This window comes from Dama dama, chromosome 12 (genome assembly GCF_033118175.1).
Source record: "Dama dama isolate Ldn47 chromosome 12, ASM3311817v1, whole genome shotgun sequence".
NCBI lineage: Eukaryota > Metazoa > Chordata > Mammalia > Artiodactyla > Cervidae > Dama > Dama dama.
This window is the reverse complement of record NC_083692.1, coordinates 19,764,591-19,786,558: the sequence shown is the minus strand read 5'-3', so window position 1 is coordinate 19,786,558 and position 21,968 is coordinate 19,764,591. Positions and strand designations below refer to the sequence as shown.

The 21,968-nt window shown below is 44.2% G+C and overlaps 1 protein-coding gene across 3 annotated transcripts in view; it reads left to right on the top strand.

Moving 5' to 3' along the window:
• Window positions 1–21,968, top strand: part of RGS6 (regulator of G protein signaling 6) — a 584,468-nt gene that overhangs the window by 513,208 nt on the left and 49,292 nt on the right. For all 3 annotated transcript variants that reach the window (XM_061156754.1, XM_061156753.1, XM_061156755.1), the window contains exons 13-14: window positions 6,846–6,956; window positions 18,926–19,051. In XM_061156754.1, the coding sequence (XP_061012737.1) occupies window positions 6,846–6,956; window positions 18,926–19,051 (237 nt within the window). The remainder of the gene's footprint in view (window positions 1–6,845; window positions 6,957–18,925; window positions 19,052–21,968) is intronic.

Sequence of the window (21,968 nt, the reverse complement as noted above, 5' to 3'; positions counted from 1 at the left end):
ATGGAGAAATAGTGTTGCGTGATTTTTTATCTGCTCCTGCACTTAGCTTATCCTTACCTGATCCTTGGGAGCCATGGGTGCATCATAACCAACTGCTGAATTGATTTTTTTACCATCACCTTGCCTGCCCATGTCCAAGATCACTGCTGCCCCCTGAAATTATAGGTGGTTCCTCCTCTGCTTCCTGACCCCTCTGTGATCATGAAATGTAATTCATGAAATGAGATAATGAGCAAGGGACTGCAGACCCTAAGGGTCTATTAAAAACCTGCTAGGGTGATAGAAGTCTGTGAGCTTAATGTCTAATGATACTTTCAGGGAGGAAAAAAAAGGGGGCCGAAGAGGTCATTACAACATTGCTTTTATGTGATTCCAGATACTGCAGAGTCCTTGCTTCTCTCTCCCAGATCATGCTAGGTGATAGAAAAGAAAACACCAGAGGTTACGCTGTAGACAGGGTGCCTGTTTCCGGACCAAGACCTGGAAAGGCCGTGATAGCCTGGCGTATGCTCTTCTGTCTAAGGGGCCACATTCACCTCTACAGCCCTTCCCTCAACCCAAGTTTCTCTGTTGCATATCTTTTCTCTGGGTGGCCCATAATTTAGGAATTCCTTCTTTATATTGTCTTTCCTCCCCATTTTCTCCAACGTGAAGAAGGAGAGATGAATGAATTAATAAGAAGCAACCTTTTCTCTTCTGTGTCTGCAGTGCTGCTCTGCTTTTCATTCCCTTCCCTTTCAGATCCTCTTCCTGCCCGATCCCGCTTCGTGCATCATCATTTAGAAAGTACACGTACCAAAGGGGATGCAAACTCACTCTCCTGTTCACCCTTCTCACATTCCGTCTCCAGCTTTCCTTCCCACCAGAGGCCCTGATTTCCTTAGGAACGCGGCAGCACATTTGTGTTGTATTTCTAAAGTCAGAATGATGGTCACTCTCCCAGAATGCTTTGTATTCCATGCCCTTGCTCCCCTTGAGTAATCACTTCCCACAGCTGCAAGCCAGCCCTCACTGCCCATTTTCCCTGGAGCCTGACAGCATCTCTCCTTCTTCCCCCTCATATACTATGTACTGATGCCATGTATATACCTCATTCTTGGGATGCTGTGCAGGGGAAAAAAACAGTCCTCCTTTCCCTGTGTTTTTCCTTTACTCTCACACCACCATGGGCTTCCCTGGTGGCTCAGATGTTAAAGAGTCTGCCTACAGTGCAGGAGACCTGAGTTCACTCCATGAGTCGGGAAGATCCCCTGGAGAAGGGAATGGCAGTCCACTCCGGTATTCTTGCCTGGAGAATTCCATGGACGGAGGAGCCTGGTGGGCTACAGTCCGTGGGGTCACAAAGATTCGGACATGACTGAGTGAAGGAGATAAGTCCTGGGTGTTCATTGGAAGGACTGATGCTGAAGCTGAAACTCCAATACTTTGGCCACCTCATGCGAAGAGTTGACTTATTGGAAAAGACCCTGATGCTGGGAGGGTTTGGGAGCAGGAGGAGAAGGGGATGACAGAGGATGAGATGGCTGGATGGCATCACCGACTCGATGGACATGAGTTTGAGTGAACTCCAGGAGTTGGTGATGGACAGGGAGGCCTGGCGTGCTGCAATTCATGGGGTCGCAAAGAGTCGGACATGACTGAGTGACTGAACTGAACTAAACTGAACTAAGTGACTAACACTTTCACTTTCTCTGTTGAGCCAAGCATCTCATACTCACCATACTCACCACTCTGTTGACACTAGATACATGAGGATGTTTCCCCCATACCAGGCGATTCTCTGACACCAGCTAGGTGTCCTACAATTTAACTCTATCTGACACTCTACCTGGAGATAGTGCCAGAGTTCAGTTGGTAAAGAATCGCCTGCAATGCAGGAGAACCCGTTTCGATTCCCGGGTTGGAAAGAGCCCTTGAAGAAGGGATGGGCTACTCACTCCAGTATTCTTGGGCTTCCCTGGTGGCTTAGCTGGTAAAGAATCTGCCTGCAATGCGGGAGACCTGGGTTCGATCCCTGGGTTGGGAAGAACCCCTGGAGAAGGGAAAGGTTACCCACTCCAGTATTCTGGCCTGGAGAATTCCATGGACTGTAGAGTCCAAGGGGTCGCAAAGAGTCGGATATGACTGAGAGACTTTCACTCACCCCACTTCAGATGCCAGTCATAATGGGCATAGGTTCCCCACAACTGCTGTCTGACTTGGCTATAAACCGGTTCCCATGACCCCTCTGTTGGGTTTGGTTAATTTACAGAGTGTCTCACAGAACTCAGGGGAACACTTTCACTTACCAGCTTATTAAAGGATACAGGTGAACAGCTGGACAAAGAGATATGTAGGGGAAGGTCAGGCAGGGTCCCGAGCCCAGGAGCTCCTGCTCCAGTGGGATTGGAGTGCATCACCCTCTCTGTCTGGATGTGTTCATCTCAGGAAGCATGAGATTGGCCCAGGTGGCAAAGGGATGGCTGCCTGTGGAGCTGTCACAGCACCAACTCATCTCTTGATCCTGCTTTCAGAGTGCTCCCTTAGAGCTCCCATGCCTGTCCATTCTCATCTGAGATGCTGGACAGCTTGTATGGATGAAGCCTCGCCCACCCCAAATGTACCACCAGCAAGAGATTTACAGGACGGTGGACGTGCGCTGCCTGTGGTGGTTGCAAGCATCTATCTTATAGTTGTGGGGTAATTGGAGGACTCGTGAAATGCTTTCCTATTTTCTTATCAAAAGGTCCTGAGGGCTCATCAGGTCATTATTAGGCAATATATGGCGAACTTGCCTTATAGCCTGCCAGGCTCCTCTCTCCACGGAATTCACTAGGCAAGAATACTAGAGTGGGTTGCCATTCCCTTCTCCAGGGGATTTTCCTGACCTAGGGATCAAATCCAGGTCCCCCTCATCACAGGCAGATTCTTTACCATCTGAACCACCAGGGAATCCCCGAACTCAACAAAGATCAGTTCAATGGCTCACCGAAGAACTAGAAACCAATTCTGTCCACTGCTCCTCCCACCCCGTGGGGTTACAGTCCGTGCATGAGACAGTGTGTTTAAAACTAAAAGTATCACAGGCTCCTTCATCTTCATTTGATGAATAAAACATCCTGAGCCTCTCAGGACATTGAAGAACGGGATGTGGTGCTTCTCAAACTTTTACGTGCATTTCGTTCACCTGGTGATCTTATTACCAATGCAGATTCTGACTCAGTAGGTCTGGGTGGGGCCTGAGCTTCTGCATTTCTTACAAGCTCCCAGGTGATGCCTGTGCTGTGCTTCATGGACCACATTTTGAGTAGCAATGAGATGGAGCTGCCAACGAATTTCTTCACATTCTCAGAAGTAAGCTACTTGGCCACGCCTGCTCTTTGCAATTCAGTAGCAGAAATTTTGACTCTGAATCTGCCATTACAGGGGACGCTGGTGACACTCAAGATGGCAATGCTTATGGGAAAGTTTTAATGTGGATCGATAACCATAAAAAGATTTATACCTGCTGGTCCAATAATTCCACTTATGGATATTAATTCTAAATAAATAACCTAAAAGATGGAAAAACTTATGTGAACAGTGGTGTTTTATTATAGACAGAACTATGTATACTAAATAAAGAAAAAGTCTATGTCTAATATAAAGGAAATGATTACATAAATTAAAATAAATTCATTTAAGATACTAATAATATTGTGGACAAATATTTGTCTTCTCTCTCTCCCCAAAAGTAACATGTCAGTAAAGGAATAAAAAGAGTATAAACTCACAAGCTCAACAAATGAATGAATGAACGATTTCCACACATTTTTCCAAGATCACAAATGTATGGAATTAAGGAGCATGACCACAGGCTTCTGTCTCTGTTTGCAATATTGTGTTTCTTTTTATTGGGTGGTGAGTTCAAGGGTGATGCTCTTATAATTTTATGCCAGAAATGTTTCAAAATTTAATAAAAAAGAAATTGAATGGGGACAGAATGAAGAACATTATGACCTCCTTGTTAGGGGTAGGAGAATTATAACAAAACCAGTTTGCCCAACAAAATCTGGCTTTGGTTCTTGAAGGCACCCAAGACTGGGAGGCAAGGAGGCATGGGGGTAACCCTAGAGGAATAGGTAGTCAGTCTCCGGAGCTTTTGGATCCGTGATTCCAAGCCCACAAAGAGACCCTCTCTCCCCACTAATGACAAACACAGGAGGTAGGCACTTTATTCTCTGGAGAAATTGAGTCCCATTAGCTCAGAACTCGGACACATCACATCATAAAGGGCAAGCTGAAAGCAAGAGGATTACTGAGTGAGTTGCATACGAGCTGTGGGACCCCTGACCCCCTCCCATGCCCTCCTCTCAGGAGCCAGATGTAGATGCCCCTAGGCAAGAGACTGCTAACTAACTAACACACAGGCCAAATCCATTCCACTCCACTCCCTATGTTTGCAAATAAAGTTTTATTGGAACACAGTCACACACATGTATTCACAAATTATCTGTGGCTGCTTTTGTGTCATAATAGAAGAGCCAAGTAGTTGCAACAGACACCATCTGGTCTGCCAAGCCTAAAATATTTACTATTTCAGTCTTGCAGAACAAGTTTGTCTACCACTACTTTGGGTTTCTCTGGTGGCTCAGAGGTAAAGAATCTGCCTGCCTGTGCAAGAGACTCAGGTTTGATCCCTGGGTTGCGAAGATGCCTTGGAATAGGAAATGGCAACCTGCTCCAATACTCTTGCCTGGAAAATTCCATGGACAGAGGAGCCTAGTGGGCTACAGTCTGAAAGTGAAAGTGAAGTCACTCAGTCGTGTCCGACTCTTTGTGACCCCGTGGACTGTAGCTCACCAGGCTCCTCCATCCATGGGATTCTCCAGGGAAGAATACTGGAGTGGGTTGCCATTTCCTTCTCCAGGGGAATCTTCCCAACCCAGGGATCGAACCCAAGTCTCCTGCATTGCAGGCAGATGCTTTAACCTCTGTGCCACCAGGGCCTAGACATGACTGAATGACTGAGCACACAATATCCCCAGAAACCTAAGAAGATATTTCATTCATAAAACAAGAACTATATACTATGGTAAACAAGAGTGAACTCTGGAAATGTAAGAAAGTGACAGTCCATAATGGAAAAAATAAAGAAAATTTCAGAACCATTAGACAAGAAGACAAGAGAACAAAAAACAGAGAAAATTTAGGAATGTTGGATTATCAATTCCAACATTTAATTTAAAAGAGTTATAAAAAGAGAACACCAAGGAGATGAAGTTTATGAAATTACCAAAAACATACCATGAGATTTCTGGGAAATATATCTATGTGTATATATGTATTTTACCTATTGATTGCCCATTGTGCACAGTGAATAAAAACTACCAGCAAGGGTCATGGGGAAATTTGAAAGCACTATAGCAATAAAGAGACGACTCTAAGCTTCCAGAGAGAAAAGAAACCGAACAAAAGAACAAAAGTTAAAATGGATTCAGACTTCTCAATAGTACCATAGCAAACTGGATATCCAGGAAAAAAAAAAAAAATAGAGCAATGCCTTCAAAATTCTGAAAGAAAATGACTTTTAACCCAGGGTTCTATGTCCAGCACTGTGAGCGAAGTATAAAGCATTTTTACACCTGCAAAGACTCAAAATATTTAGCTCTTATGCATCCTTTCTAGGGAAACTACTAAAGGATGTGCTTCAGCACAATCAGGGAATAAAACCAACAGGCCGATATGGAATCCAGGAACCCAGGGCTCCAGCAGAAGTGAAGGAAGGCCTGAGATGATGGTTTTGCATCAAGCCTATAGAACAGACGGTTCAGACTAGAGCAAGGGGACTCAAGACTTTGAGGAGAGGGCCTCCAGGAGACAGAGCGATAGAACTGATTGATTATCTGATGTGCTTAAAATGTGGGAAAGTATTGCTAAGTGTTTTTACAGATTTGTTAGAACACTTAAAAAATGTAATACACTACTGAGCCCAGCAGCAAACAATTATTATATAGTTTAATAACATGAACACTGACTACTGATAATAACAAAAGTGTTATATTGGGAGGATCATGGGAGGAAATGGTGGAGGGAGTTGGGGGTCTGGTGAGTAGAAAGTTAATCTTTGTTTAAAATTGATAATCAAAAGCAGCTATGAAAACATATAATTTAGGAATATCCAGGTAAATGCTAAAAAAATAAATAAATAAAGACAGAAAGTGCCTCTGTGAGAAGGGATAGGAGAAAAAACATTGCTATTGCTTTTTGTACAGGAAATTGTTTAGCACTACTTTATCATTTTAACTATGTGAAATTTAAAAAAATGAAATTTTATTTTAAAAGATTATGACTTTTTAAATTATAACTATAAAAACTGAGTTACTTTTTGGAAAAAAAAATGCTTTAGATAGGTTAACTCCTTTTGGTCTGCCAGGACTTTAAAGGCTTTATTGTAAAGAAATCTTCCAGCTGGTAATGCTGGGCTGGCAGCCTTGAAAAACTATAGCATCCTCTGTGTGCCCCAGATGCCCTGAGATCTGCAGTCCCCATAGGAGGGTGATACACAGGCAGGTTTGGACCAGTGTATCAGTAAAGCTAGGGTAACCAGGGAGGGATGCACCAAGATTCAGGGAAAGAGTTAGGTGTGAAAAAGATATAAAATGTATGTGTATACTATGACTGCAATAATGCAGAAACATTATGTCCATCATGGGGAGAGAACAAGGACAAATGAAAACAGTTTGAGTTGTCAGAAGTAGGAGTAGAGGTAATTTTTTTCCCTTTAACTTGGAATTATATGAAGACTGATATGATGCTTGTGTTAAACAGAATACCTGTTGTTACAGGAAATCGGTGGTATTCTTTGCTCTGCTTTCCTCCTGCAGCTTAATTGCTTACACGGAACAGTACATGGAATATGACCCCTTGATCACACCAGCTGAGCCATCCAATCCCTGGATCAGTGATGATATCGCTTTATGGGACATAGAGATGAGGTAAAAAAAAAAAAAATGTTTTAATGTTTGGAAGTGGGGGGAGGGCACAATGCATGAGATCATGAGATTATTATTATACCGTATCTTAATTTGACTCTTTTTATCAATAGAACAGAAACTCCTCATGTAACCACCCAAATATTTCCTTACCATGGTTTCTACCTCTTTATAGCTTTGTATGTGGGTCCTTCATGGCTTCCCTCTGACCTCTCGCTGATTGCATGGATCTTACGATAACTGGGACAGTCCGTCACAGTTGCTAGTTCTGACTGCTGGAGGGCAAGAAGCCGTGGATCATTTGCTTTTCGTACATTAGCAACAACAACAATAATAGCTAGCATTTACTCTGTACTTGGCCTCTACTAAGTATCTTCCAATGAGTCACCACAACAGGTAGACATTATTTTTCTCACAATTGAACAGATGGAAAACAGGAGTTAATGGACTTGCTTGAGGTCACAGAGCAAGAAGGTGGTAAATTAGGATTAGAACCCAGGCAGAGGGCCCCAGAGCTGTGGTCTTCATCTCTCTGCTCTTCTGGGGTAGCAGGCACAATGGTTCCATTCAGAAGTTCCTTATGGATGAGAGAAAAGTGAAAGTATTAGTTGCTCAGTCTGACTCTTTGCGACCCCATGGACTGTAGCCCTCCAGGCTCCTCTGTCCATGGAATTCTCCAGGCAAGAATACTGGAGTGGGTTGCCATGTCCTTCTCCAGGGGATCTTCCCACCTGCAGGGATCGATCCGAGGCTCCTGCACTGCAGGAGGATTCTTTACTGTCTGAGCCACCAAGGAAGCCCATACAGATGAGAGAAGCTGGTGTGTTTACTTAATAGCTGAGGAACTAAAGCCCAGGGGGTCTTCAGCCATGTTGGAGATTACAGCAGGAACCCAGTATGTCGTGCCTTTGCATCCGCTGCCCCTTGGCTAGACAGTTCTTTATTTTGTTCTTCATTTCTTTGTATCTCTCTCATTCACTTCCACCCTTGTCTTTTTTTCTGACTTCTTTTCTTATAATGAAAACCTTGTAAAAAGGAATAGAAGTCATAGATGCTCATTATAAAAAGTTCAGACTATTTGTGTGCATGTGTGTGTGCTTCAGTCATGTCCGACTCTTTGGAACCCCATGGAGTGTAGCCCACCAGGCTCCTCTGTCCATGGGATTCTCCAGGCAGGAATACTGGAGTGGGTTGCCATGTCCTCCTCCAGGGGATCTTCCCAACCCAGGGATCAAACCTGCATCTCATGTCTCCTGCATTAGCAGGTGGGTTCTTTACCACTAGCACCCCCTGGGAAGCCCTTCAAACTGTTTAAACATATATAAGAAAGAAAACTCTCTTTTGCTCCACCCCAATCTCACTTTCCAGAAAGAACCTTTGTTGATAGTTTAATGCCGTGGTTCCCAAACTGCACCCGAGCACTCTGGGCTGCTGCAGGGAACTCACAGGATTCCCGGGACACATTCTAAATCGTTAAGGGAAACACTGATATTCGACCTCTGTCAGATACTGTATAAACGACTAGCTTAAGGTAGATCCCTCTTTTCAACATTGCATCACATTATATTCCTTTCAGTGATGCCACATCTTTGCAAATCCGAGTGTTCAGGGCAGTTGCTGTGATAAAAAGCAATTACTGGGCAAAAATCAACACGGAATAGGAAATGAAGGGTTGAGAAGATGTGCAGCGCTCCACAGCACATGTGTGCTCATTTAGGAGTAAAGTAAACATACTATATTCCAATTTATATGTATTTATATGTATTTCCAACTTTGAAACAGCCCAGGTATTATCAATTTTTTTCATCTTTGCAAATCTGATAGATTAAAATAAACTTCTCATTTTACTTTTTTGTTAAAATACTTGAGAATCTATTCTTATGATTACTACATACTCATTTTTCTTTGATGACTTGCATGTTTCTGTGTTCTTTGCCATTTTTCTAGTGATGTGTTTTGCCTTGGATGTTGGGATAGAAAGCAGTCACATTTATTCAGATCACATAGTTAACATTTTTCCCGGCTGTTTATGTTTTCTGAACCTAATTTTTCTTCTTGTTTCTTCTTCTCTTCCTTGAGTTTTCCTTTATTAGTTGCGTTTTATGTTAGCTTTGTTACCCTAGTTCTGGTCTAGTCATATGTGTGTATATGTTAAGTCATGTCAGTTGTGTCCGACTCTTTGCAACCCTGTGAACTGTGGTCTGCCAGACTCCTCTGTCCATGGAATTTCCCAGGCAAGAATACTGGAGTGGGTTGCCATTTCCTCCTCCAGTGGATCTTCCTGATCCAGGGACTAAACCCATGTCTCTTATGTCTGCTGCATTAGTAGGCGGGTTCTTTACCACTAGCACCACCTGGGAAGCCCATGTAAGGAAGGAAACTTCTTTTTAATTATTTCTGTCATGCCCTTGATAGTCCCTTTGATCTGATCCAAGAACTTAAATATTTCTTTAACTTTTTTTAACTTGCTTCTCTTCTCTCTCTCTCCCTTTCCTTTATTGCTACTCTTTTCTCCATTCTACCCTCTCTTTTCAGGAAATCCTTTTGTAGGAATTCTGGTCATCTGGGGTATAGTAGCACTATCTCTTATCTTTTCTCTATTAAAAATTCCATCTCTTAGTCTTTTTATTCTATATTCAAGGATAGAATCTCTTGAGTTACTCTTCAGAGTCACCAGTCTCACCAGTGTTGGGAGGGGTAGTTGACACTTGTGCTTTTAATTTCCAAGAATTTATAATATTCTTGGACTGCTTTTTCTTCACAGCCTGCTCCGTTCTAGTGATGTTTATCCTCTTGAATTGCCCTGAGGATGGAATTCAGATTTTTTTCATATCTCCCCTCTATTTCTGCCACTTAGTTTATTTCATAGGGCATCACTGATCAGAGAATCATTGTTTCTGTTCATTGTTTCATTACCCCAATCACTGTTCAGAGCAGATCAGTCCTTTCAGACAATTTGGGGTACTATTGGTTTTCATAAATGAAGGTCTTGGCTTTCAACTCTCACTATATATTAGAACCACCTGGAGAGCTTATTTTAAAAAATACCAGTGCCTAGTTCCCCTCTCCAGGTCACTTAAGTAATAATTTCCGCCAGTGGTGCACTGGTTGTTTTTTTAATTTTATGCTAGTGTACAGGCCTGATCTGAAAGCCCAACCTTCCTTAGCCTGACGTTCCTGCAGCCAGGTGACCCACTCTCCTTCAGGCCCGGATGGGGTTTAAGTTATTCAGTTTGCTCTCCACGGTGCACCCCAAGAAGGCCACTCTTCTCCCATCTGTTGAGGGATCTTAGGGGAACACGAAGAGATCTGCAGAAACCAGTGAGAAGTAGGAGGAAACCTCAGCATCTTTAGAAGTCTCCCTGCCTTGCTGAGATGTTTTCTATCCATATTAACTCTACCTCACCTAGGTTACACAGGCACCACCCTCTGGCTTTACTTCCCATGTGAGAAGCTGGCCAGAAAATGTCCCCCTTTTATTTAGAGTCCCTCTCGGCCCAGGGAACCCATGTCTCATATTTCTGAGTTTCTCCCCTACGTCCCCCCATTCAGTACCTACCAACTGCCTCTACTTCCAGTCTAGCTGCTCAGGGCTTGGGATTTTCCCAGGCTTCTGCTGGCAACACCTAGTTTACCTTATTCCCAGATGGCCCCACTGGAAGCCTAGGTGGCCCACGATCAGTTTTGTCACCCACCCACCTGCTTCACAAGTTCCCAAAGTTCCTCAACATTTATCCTCTGCTGGTAGGGAATTTATTTGCCTCTTACACTCTATGTTTTATTTTGTTTTTAATATTTCACTGAACTCCAGATTCTTATCTGTTCCCTCTTCCTGGACCACTCTCACAGACCCTCACATGGCTGGCTTCCCTTTTCATTCAAGCCTCACTCAGCATTGGTGTCTTTTTCTCAGAAAGGTCTTCGGTGACCACTCATTCTGTAGTGGCCACCCCACATCCATCCAGTCTTTCTAGATCACATCCTCCCCCTGGATCTCTTTCTAAATAAGACTTACAGTTATTTTAGCATCTAGTCCTATGTCTGGCATGGAGTAGGTACTCAGAATGTACAGGTTTGATGGAGGGTGAATGGAGAAGTGACCATTTTGTTGGCAATGCTGTTGGCATCTGGGAAAGGAAGAGAGGTTAAGTGTGTGAATTTAATTCACCTTGATGACATTGGGATTTCCTCTTTCTTTCTTGAAAGTCAACAACAACAACAAAAAAAGGCAAAAAGCATGATAGTTTGGGAAGATGGTGACCACCTGGCCTGTTGGTTTATTCAAACATATAAGCACTTTGTCCCCAAGGGACTCACTGCCCCCACGACTAGGTTCTGCCTCTGTTTTTACAGCTAAGGCTTCCACTGTAATCATAATATCTGACCTAACACCTACAGTGTTCTGTTCATCTTCAAGCTAGTTACGCAGATACAAGGGAGAACGAAGAGAAGCTATGAGGCCCTCTTTCTCCTCCCAGCAGGACATTCCCACCCAGTCAGACACTGGCAGTGATTGGGAACCTGCCTCTGGTGATAGGGAGTCAGGGATCAGCACCAGCATGCTTTTTCAGTCTAGAGATCAAACAGCCTTTGTGCATGAAACAAAGGCTGAAGGTGACCAGCAAAATAATCAAAGGTCATCTTTTTCTCAGTTTCAGTTTAATTTAGTTTAACTAATAAATAGTACTGAGACCTACTATCTTCTAAGTAAGAAAGTCTCTCAAGATACCCACGTAGCGAGGTGAATAATGTGAAGTCTTACCTCCCAGCTCTAGGATTCCTCTTCGTTGGCAAAGGACATTAATGTCACTTGGGGCACAGAGTCAGGCCCTAAGGGCATGCGTGTTGGCAGAGACCCAACAAGTGGAGAGGTTGTGCCCCATAAGAAAACGAGATGAATGTACTTTTTGTCCCCAAGAGGGGAGACCTCAGGACAGTGAAAAGTGAGGGTGGAGAGAGGAGCAGAGAGACAAGAGAGAGCAAGCCTCCATTCAGAGCCATGAAAACCCCTAGTGCTGAGGTGTCCAAGGACTTTTCAACGTGGGAATACTGAATATGTGATTTCTAAATTGCCTGCTGCTGAATGGTGCAATGTGTACCCCCTTCTCAAGACCCTCCAACTTCAGTAAAGGATCCTACCCTCTCAAACACTTCATGTGAAGTTGGTTTTTGGTGAAGATGGGTGAAGCGGTGTGGAAGAGTTGAGGCAGCATGGGAGACAACAGGGGTTGCTTGGACTTCATGTTCATCTGAGGTGGGCTGTGATTTCTCCTGGGCATGAGTAAATGGGTACAGACTCTTTACAATGCCCAGGGCAGAGGGCATCACAGATAATGTCTGGATTCTACAGAGATGAACATACTGTCTCGGCCATGTAGGGTTTATAGACAAACCAGCTGAAGACAACCATGGGCATTAATAGAATAATTGGCAGGATGATGCAGGATGTAGCATAGACAGTAAGAAATTGTGCTTTAATCCTCTTTCCTTCTCAGACAAACTATTAGATCTAGAAATCCAAGAATGAGAAAGGGAATGTTCAGAGGGCAATACAAGACTGCCTTTTTAAAGGATATACATGAAGTCTACTCAGTGAAATTTCTGAAAGGTCAAATTTAGATAAAGAAAATAGTGATTGCCAGGGCTCATCACTGAGGAAGAGTCAGCCCCAAATTGCCAGATCTCAGCTGGAGAGAGTGTTGTCATCTGAGGGCTTCCCTGATAGCTCAGTTGGTAAAGAATCCGCCTGCACTGCAGGAGACCCCAGTTTGATTCCTGGGTCGGGAAGATCCACTGGAGAAGAAATAGGCTACCCACTCCAGTATTCTTGGGCTTCCCTTGTGGTATCGGCTGGTAAAGAATCAGCCTGCAATGCGTGAGACCTGGGTTCGATCCCTGAGTTGGGAAGATCCCCTGGAGAAGGGAAAAGCTACACCAGTATTCTGGCCTGGAGAATTCCATGGACTGTATAGTCCATGGAGTCGCAAGAGTTGGACACGACTGAGTGACTTTCACTTCACTTCACTTCACTGTCATCTGAATACCACCAGGAAAGTGTCCCCAGGAAGATGCCATCAGCCAGATAGTGACTCTAACAAGAACCTGGCATTGCCTGCAGGATTAGGGTTCATGATTTGCCCTCACCACATGATATAGGTCTCACTTTCTCTCTCTGCTGGGCAACAGCCACATGAGTAAAAAGTTACAAGGAACCCAGCTCATCCTACTTGGTCAAAAGCATCCACTCCCAACCAGCCTGATCTGCTGCTAGGCAGAGACCGTCCCTGAGCTGCTCAGCAAGTTTAATAAAAATGTACATCCATGATATTAGTCAATCTCCCTCCCTATGGTAGTCAGTCTCCATATATGGCCCCATCAGCGCTTTCTTCATTGTATGCAGGGATTGCTTCCTCCATGGAAAGGGGACACCGCCCTCCCTTTTCATCCAGGCTGGCCTTGATGCCTTATTTAACCAAAAGAGTATGGTGGGAGTAATGTTCTGAGAACGGGTCATAAAACAGCTCTTGATCATTTGAGATATTTACTCCTAAGACATTCTTTTTTTTAAATGTTTTGGCTATGAGAAACCCAAGCAATTAGGGAGATCACGGAGGTTGACAGCCTTGGCTGAGCTTCTGGCCAAAACCAGCATCATCTGCCATGTGATGAGCCATCTTGGATGTCCAATCCAGTCCACCCTTCAGATGACACCACCCCCAGCTGCCATCCATCTACAACTCTTGAGAGACCCCAAGTGAGAACCTTCCATCTGAGCCCAGTCAACCCATGGGATGTTAAGAGAGAAGAATAAATTGTTGTTGTAAGCCACTGAGTTTGAAGATGGTTTGTTACACAGTAACAAACAATAGGACCACTCCTTGTTGAAGTATTAGGACCCTCAGGTTTTCTTGGAGCATTAAGTAATATTGTGATTGTTCCTTCAATAACCTTGGTCTTGAGATGGACTCATTGGTTATTTACTCTTTAAGGAACAATCCCTCATTTCGTAATTTTTCCAGTAACTCAAAACCTTTTGAAGATAGCTGGATGTTTTTATAGATAGATGCTTATTCTGAATCTGTCTTTATTGTTCTCAATTTGGGCAAACAGCTGGAATGAAAGACAGACTCCCTGGGAGAGCCACCTGTCTTGGCTGTGTTAATTTGGGCTGTTCAGTGGGAGGCAGGAATTTGGTGAGAAGCAATGGGCACGGAAGAGAAATTAGAGTAGGAAAAAGGCATCCAGCTAGCAATTAGAAATATAAGGACACATCAATGTCAATATAAGGACACATCATCTACATTACTGTACACATTTTCTTACTGATTTCCCTTTAGTGCTAAACACTCGCTGTGTGAAAAGCAGTATGATAAATACAAAGATGTGGTCTCTGCCCTCAGAGAGCTCACAAGATAGCTGCAGAGACAATGCATAAACGCTTTAAAAGTCAAGTGATGGTACAAAACCATAATTAGAGATGTGTCATGAGAAAGCCTTTCTATACAATGGATGGAAATAGGGGGGCTGTGAGTTCCATGGATTATCTGAGTGAAGCCAAGAGAAAGTTAGTATACCAGTCACCTGGGGATGAATGTCCAGAGATAACTTTTCAGAATTATTTTATAACCACAGATACCATTCCATGGTAGCAACATGTTCACATCTGATCTTGAGCCTTCAAAGGGATGAGGCTTGGAAATAACCAAGAGGTACAAGAAAGACATGAGTAGAAATGTTGTATCCAAGAAGCATTTAATAGAGTAGACCCCAATGAGCAGATTATTAGAAGAAAAGGAGCAGATGTAGGGTGTCCAGACATAGAAATAGGATTGTGAATAATAATTGAAGGAACCCAAATGTACTAGGCTGAATAGTGTCACCTAAAAATTCAAGTCCTTCCCAGAATCTCAGAATGTGACTTTATTTGGAAACAGAACCATTAAAGATGTGATTAGTTAAGATGAGGTCATCCTGGGATTGAGTAAACACTTAATCCAATATGTTGCTGTTGTTGTTTAGTGGCTAAGAGTTGTGTCCAACTCTTTTTCAACCCCATGGACTGTAGATCACCAGGCTCGTCTGTCCATGAGATTCCCCAGGCAAGAATATTGGAGTGAGTTGCTGTTTTCTGCTACAGGGGATCTTCCCAACCTAGAGATTAAACCTGCATTGACTGCATTGGCAGGCGGGTTCTTTACCACTGAGCCACCAGGGAAGTCCAATCCAATATGACTGATAAGGAGAGAAAACAAACACTGGCGCATACAGAGTAAACGCCATGTGAAAAACCAGATACAGAGACAGAATACCATGTGATGACAGAGGCAGAGATTGGAGTAATGCATGAGCAGGCCATGGATGCCAAGGATTTCTGGCAGCATCAGAAGCTAAGAGGAAGGCATGGAACAGGTTTTCCTCTAGAGCCTTCAGAGATGGTGTGGCCCAGTTAACTCCTTGACTTCAGATTTCTAGCCTCCAGAGCTGTGAGAGAATACATTTCTATTTTAAGCCTTCCAGTTTGTTGGTATGTTGGCCAACTAGGAAACCACCACACCAGGGTAGCCTATCTCTCCAAAACCCCTTGTTTCTGCTGAAGGCTGGGTTTGCAGCATTCTGTATGTCCAAACATCTGTCCTAGGCTTCTGATTCTGCATCTAGTGACACCCCTGGCTCTCTGGCTTACTCCCAAAATGGCCCTTATCCTCCACCACCCTTCCCCTGCCACCACCAAGGAACCTGGTGGGATGAATGCGGACTCACTGCTTGCAAACCAGAAAGTGGTGACACTGGTGGTGGACGTGTGTCCATAACACAGTCACTTCAAAGACTGAGCAACTTTCCACACCTGGCTCTCTGGACACAGCCACTGATTGGGGTACAGCTGTCATCCAGACCATCCCCGAAGAGCCCTGCAACCTTGGTGGCCGTCCCAGGTCACAGCATGACCCTGGCAGAAGCAGATGCGTTCCTGCAGCTCAATGGAGCTTCCATTTACTGCTCGCCTAGACCCCAGGGTGTGGGATAGTAACAGCGCTTTTTGTCCTCTGGAAAGCTGTTGAGTTTGATTCTGTGGCTTGAGTTTGAGAGAATCTAGGTTCTGTCTTCTTGGCTCACTACAGAAAGCCCAGCCTGGAACTTTGGGAAAAGATCTTTCTTGAAATTCCTCATTGTTGGTGGCTCAAATGGTAAAGAATCTGCCTGCAATGTGGGAGACCTGGGTTTGATCCCTGGGTTGGGAAGATCCTCTAAAGGAGGGCATGGTAACCCACTCCAGTCTTCTTGCCTGAGAAATTCCATGGAAGACATCATTATAAAGTTTGTGTCTCTTTTTAAAAAGAAGGGAAATATGTGGATGTCATCGCGATACACTCTGCTACAGTGCAGGGCTCACAGCTTAGCGCTTGCAGATAAAATGTACCTTCTTCACATCATTTGCTGAGGCTACAGTGTGGTGGTTCTGAACCCTGTGGGCAAGAGCCTTTGAATGTGGCTAGCATTCATTCCACACCAACATGCTTTCTGTTTCCACCTTCTGTCCTTGGCAACAGAGCTTCGTGAGGAGAATATGTTTGGACTTGGGGAGTGAAAAGATGGCCACTGTTGAGCTCCTGCAAAAAGCCTAAAAATGAATGCAATATTTTCTCCACCAGTTTTTGAAGTTTTCTTGTTTCAAGCCAAGTGACAATGAACCTGTTCTGTGCTGTGCTTAGTCACTCAGTTGTGCCTGACTCTTTGCAACCCCATGGACGACAGCCCGCCGGATTCCTCTGTCCATGGGGATTCTCCAGGCAAGAATACTGGAGTGGGTTGCCATGCCCTCCATGACAATGAAGCCACATACGGCATTATTTGGCTCTCCAGAGATATACCTCCACCACCCTAGAATTTAACATTATGCTTTTGACTTTTGTTGAAAGTATTTAGTTCACAGACACATGCTGTTATCTCCCACTCAAGTGGTGGACCAGCAGTGGAATCTTAGCCCCACCTCAGACACATAGAATTGGAATTCCCAGCTTAACAAGATCCCTGAGTGATTTAAGTGCACATTAAACTCTGAAAAGTTTGCATGTTATGAAAAAACCCAAATGAGCTTTTTGGCAATCCAATAGCTGTATGTAAAAGTTCCCTGCACTTTTTTTTTTTTTAAATAAAGGTATCAGAAATATCATTCATTGTGTTTCAGTGCTCCTTATGTAAAGACTTGTGAGACAATTCCTCTTATAATTCAATACTAGAGCAAAAGTAGTCTTTACTGACAAACTTACATATTACCTCTTTCAAATGTTGAGAGTGGTGTAATCCATTCAAATCTCTCTTTGTCTTAGCTCCAAGGAAGCAATAAAATTTTTTTTGTTCACTGGCAGTAGTTCCCCTAGCCTAGGTTTTCTGGTATAATAACCATCCCCTACTAAGACTTATCATCACTTGTTTTTATTACTATTCTTTCCTATATTTGGGTTTCCCTGGTGGCTCAGTGGTAAAGAACCCACCTGCCAATACAGGGGATATGGGTTCGATCTCTGGGTTGGGACGATCCCCTGAAGGAGGAAATGGCAACCCACTCCAGTATCCTTGCCTGAGAAATCCCATGGACAGTGGAACCTAGTGAGCTACAGTCCATGGGGTCACAAATGGGTTGGATATGATGTAGCAACTAAACAACACCACCCAAGATTTACCATCACTGCTTCTTATTATTATACTTGCCTATGTTTAAGGGTTTGGGGATTTTGTTATTGTTGTTTTGGTTTTTAATTGTGTGTTCTTATAAACCTCTGATTCTTTTTGGACCTAAATTAAACATCAATAAATCAATGGATATCAAAAAAGGGCAGGGGGAATAAATATTGCTAGACCAAGGTGTCTTAGAGTTTAATGTGCACTTAAATCACCCAGGGATCTTGCTAAGCTGTGGATTTCAATTCCACGGGCCTGAGATGGGTCCTGAGATTACACTGCTGGTCCATAGACTATCACTTGAGTGAGAGATAGCAGTATATAGCTCATGAACTAGAAACCTATTGCTGCTTGAAGAAGTCAGAGGAGTAAATACAGCAAAGTAACTGTAAATGGAAAGACAGAATCGGAAGGAAATATTTTCATATTCTAACACCAAATGAATAAGAACAACTCTCTGTCCCCCTTCCCTACACTTTGGTTTGGAGGGAGTCCCATGGACATGAGGCAGCATAGCAGAGCTGAGAGCTGTGTTCTGGAACCACGCTGTCTGGACTTGAGCCTCCACTCCATCCCCTCCTAGTGCGTCTTTGGGTAAATTGTCACCAGGCCTGAGTTTCCCTATCTGCAAAATGGGGACAGTGTTAGTACATTTTTCAGAGTAGTTTCAAGGACTCAGTGAGTTAACAGGTGTGAAGGCTGGGAACGATGCCTAGACCTTTGTAGACACTGTGCACGTGGTGGTTAAATCAATGAATGGATGCAACATTCTGCTTCTAAGCACCTGTATTGGGTTTATCCAGGATGAGTTGACATAGTTCTGATCAGTTGAACATCACTTGGTTCTAAACTGGACTCTGTTTTTCCCCTGGGAATTGAGGAAGGGGCAGGAGGTGGGGGCAGCATCTTTGATGAAAGATCAGATTCACAAAGCATCCTCAGTTTTTAAGTGGAAAAAAAAAATGATGGAGTCAAGAGTTGGACCTATGACTGACAGGAGTGGCCCAGGGAAGTCAAATCAGTGGAGTTTTTATATGTCCTGTAAGCAGCACTTGGCAAGCATCCCCTCAATGTGGCCCCTTTCAAACACCTTCTTTAAAGAGACTTTTTACGCTTGGCTAGTGTTGGTCTACAAAAGTCTGCATTCGGGATTTATACAGGTTTGATGGAATCTGTCACTTAAATGAGACATTTCCCTTTGGCCTGTGATAGCTAAATAAATTTGAGTTGTTGAAGAAATTGTGCCACAGGTTTCTGCCTGGTATTGACCACCTTTGTTCCCTCTCCCAAAGCAAAGAGCCCAGCCAGCAGCGAGTGAAGAGATGGGGCTTCTCTTTCGATGAGATCTTGAAGGACCAGGTGGGGCGGGACCAGTTTCTACGATTCCTGGAGTCGGAATTCAGTTCAGAAAACCTCAGGTACATCTCTCCAAGGTTTGAGTTGTGTGCAGAGAGTATATGAAGCAATTTGCATCATCAGTTTCTCTCACCATCTCCCTTTCTCAGTCAAATGTTATGGCTCAAATTCCAATTCCAATTAATGTGGCCAAGGTTAGAGAACAAACTTTATGTTCAAGCTTTATTATCACTGGATGAGCACCCACCAACACCACAATTTTTGGTTCTTTAAATCCAGATGACATGTGTTCAAGCTATTGGAAGTGTGTCTTCAATAATAAGTCAATGGTCGAATGGATTTAATGACACCATCATTTCACTAAAACCATAAAGCCATGGAATTCCATGGCAGAAAGGGAACTCAGAGACCTTCCCCTTTAAAACTTTCCAGTCTCTGGGGTCCTGAATACTTGACAGGCTCACCAGAAGAAAGAGGGGTCAGTGGGTTCACTTCAGAATTTCAAAAAGTCACAGTAAGTACTGTTCAAGAACTGGAGACATATGTATAAAAGCTAATTAAAATATGCTTTTCCTTTTGGGGGGAATTCTAGCAACTCCATGTAGTAGTTACTCTGGTCACTTGACGCCAATGAAAACATTGATTATTCTATTGGTCTATGAGTAATCAAGATGGGGGAAATGTACTAATGTGTTGATAGTTACTGTTTAGTAGAAAAAAAAAAACTTTCAAAACATGGCGTTCATTTTAAGAGAAAGGAAAGGGAGCTTGTAAAAAGGGGTAGGGATCATGGTCATGCAAAACTGAGTAACCCGGGATTTATTCAGGCTTTCATTGTATTAGATGTAGAGACAGAGACATACAGAAAATGTGACTTATCTAAGACCCTGACTCATCTTAGCCAAGTGATGGCTTCCCAGTGGGTGAGATGGAAATCTCAGTGTTTCCTTGGCACCAGGCTCTCTTTTACATACAAGGTTAATTCCCATCTTCCAATGGCATTTTTCCAAAGAGTGACTTTATTAATTTTTTTTTTACTTTAAAAAGATCATATGCTGTGAACAAAAGACTGTGTGCTCTAGTGTTAATGTGCAAAATCCATGTTATATATTTGGAGTTGGAGACCATATCAGTCCCGTACATCAATCAAATGATATTTATCACACACCTATGCTGTCTCCAGCCCCCAAGAATCTGCTGAGGGGATGTAAGGAAGATAAAATGCATGATCTTTGCCTGCAGCAACCTTGTCAGTCCTTGAGGAAAACACACAAGAAATCCTTACATCATTAAATGAATATAAATGAGTGTAAACTCTGAGAACCATTTTGGTAATGTTTTCAAAACATCCTACCAGAGTAGACACATCATAAGCTGGGCTTTGAAGAGCATACAAGATACTCATGTAGCAAAGAAAGAGGGAGGGAGGCTGTTCTCAGTTGAAAGACCCTGAGAGTGGAGCTGTGGGGGCGGGGGGCGACCCTCCCATACCACACAGTCCTGGGAGGATGGGGAGATGCTGATTAACTGGAATAGCGAGGCCGTTCCAGGCAGCCATGTACCTACTGTAAACCAGATAAGGTTGAATATCTGATTTCGGGTTATGACACAGAAGCTCTTTTCTTGTGCTGAGGCATTATTCTACTCTTTGCTTCAATTCCTAATTGAGTATCTGTAATAGAAGGCTTGACTCTAGACCTCTTTATCAGGATGGTGCTCAGACCAGCCTCCTAGGCCTGCAGGTGTCCTGGGGGTGGGGGGCGGCGGGGAACCAACCCCTCTGTGGCCAGCATGCTGTGCCCAGGCAGACTCTGCATGACTAGTCCAGTCTCAAACCCCGCCCTCAGCTTGGTCCCCATGAGCCAGCCCTGGGGGTTCTCCCTATGTTCCCTGCTCATCCCTGTCCACGGGGTCCCCAAGATGGAGTGGTGTGTGATTTGTGGTTTAGTCACAAAGTCATGTCCGACTCTGGGCAACCCCATGGACTGTAGCCAGGCTCCTCTGTCCATGGGATTTTCCAGGCAAGAATACTGGAGTGGGTTGCCATTTCCTTCTCCAGGGGCTCTTCCCCACTCAGGGATTGAATCTGGGTCTCCTGTATTGCAGGTGGATTCTTTACCAACTGAGCTATTCCAAAAGCCCATGAAGCTGTATAGAGGCTCCCTTAACCTGGCTATTTCTCAGCCACCTGCACCATTGTGGAGATTTGGAAGGATGACCACAGCATCCTGGTCCTTGTGAGGGGCCCCGGGGCGGGAACATCGACTGTTTCAGCACTGCCTTGCTCAGTCTGAGTGTAGCCAGGGCCATGCAATCTGCATGCATTTCAGGCCAGGGGCACATGGAGGAGGGTATCCCTGGCAGGTGTCGGCGCTTCCTCCTGCCTTACTGCCTGTACTCTGCCAGCGCCTCGCTCCAGGAGGGCTGCAGTCAGTCCTGGGTGAGAGTGCATGTGAGCGGGTGTGAGCATGCAGTAACTAATCTCCACCCCCAGCGTGAATGCATAAATCCAGACTTAAAGAGGGTCCCTTCTGATCCATGACAGGAGAGCAGATAAAGGAAATAGAACAGCCTGAGATGAAAAAGTACAGCCCAAGAGCTTCTAAAATCCTCTCTGCAAGCCCAAATTCTACTTGTATGATATTCAGCATAATTGGATATATGGGGGAAGCTTTGGTTTTAAATCACACAACTTTAGGGCTCTTGGGTCACCCAGAACCAGGTCCTTTCCTCCCCCTTCATTTGCAGTCATTCCTGTGGCCACAGATACCAGCTTGGCGTCTGCTGTGACCCAGGCCTGAGGGTGCAGAGTTGAATGCATCTCACCCCTCACCCAGGGCATCCTCAAGGGGCCCTGTGGCTGCACCTCCCCTGTGGTCCCTGTGAACGGTGGACGCCAGGGCCATGCCTTGTGGCACAGCTCGAGGACACTGCCCATCTGTGGTGCTGGCCACGCTGGCATGGTACCTCCTCCCCTAG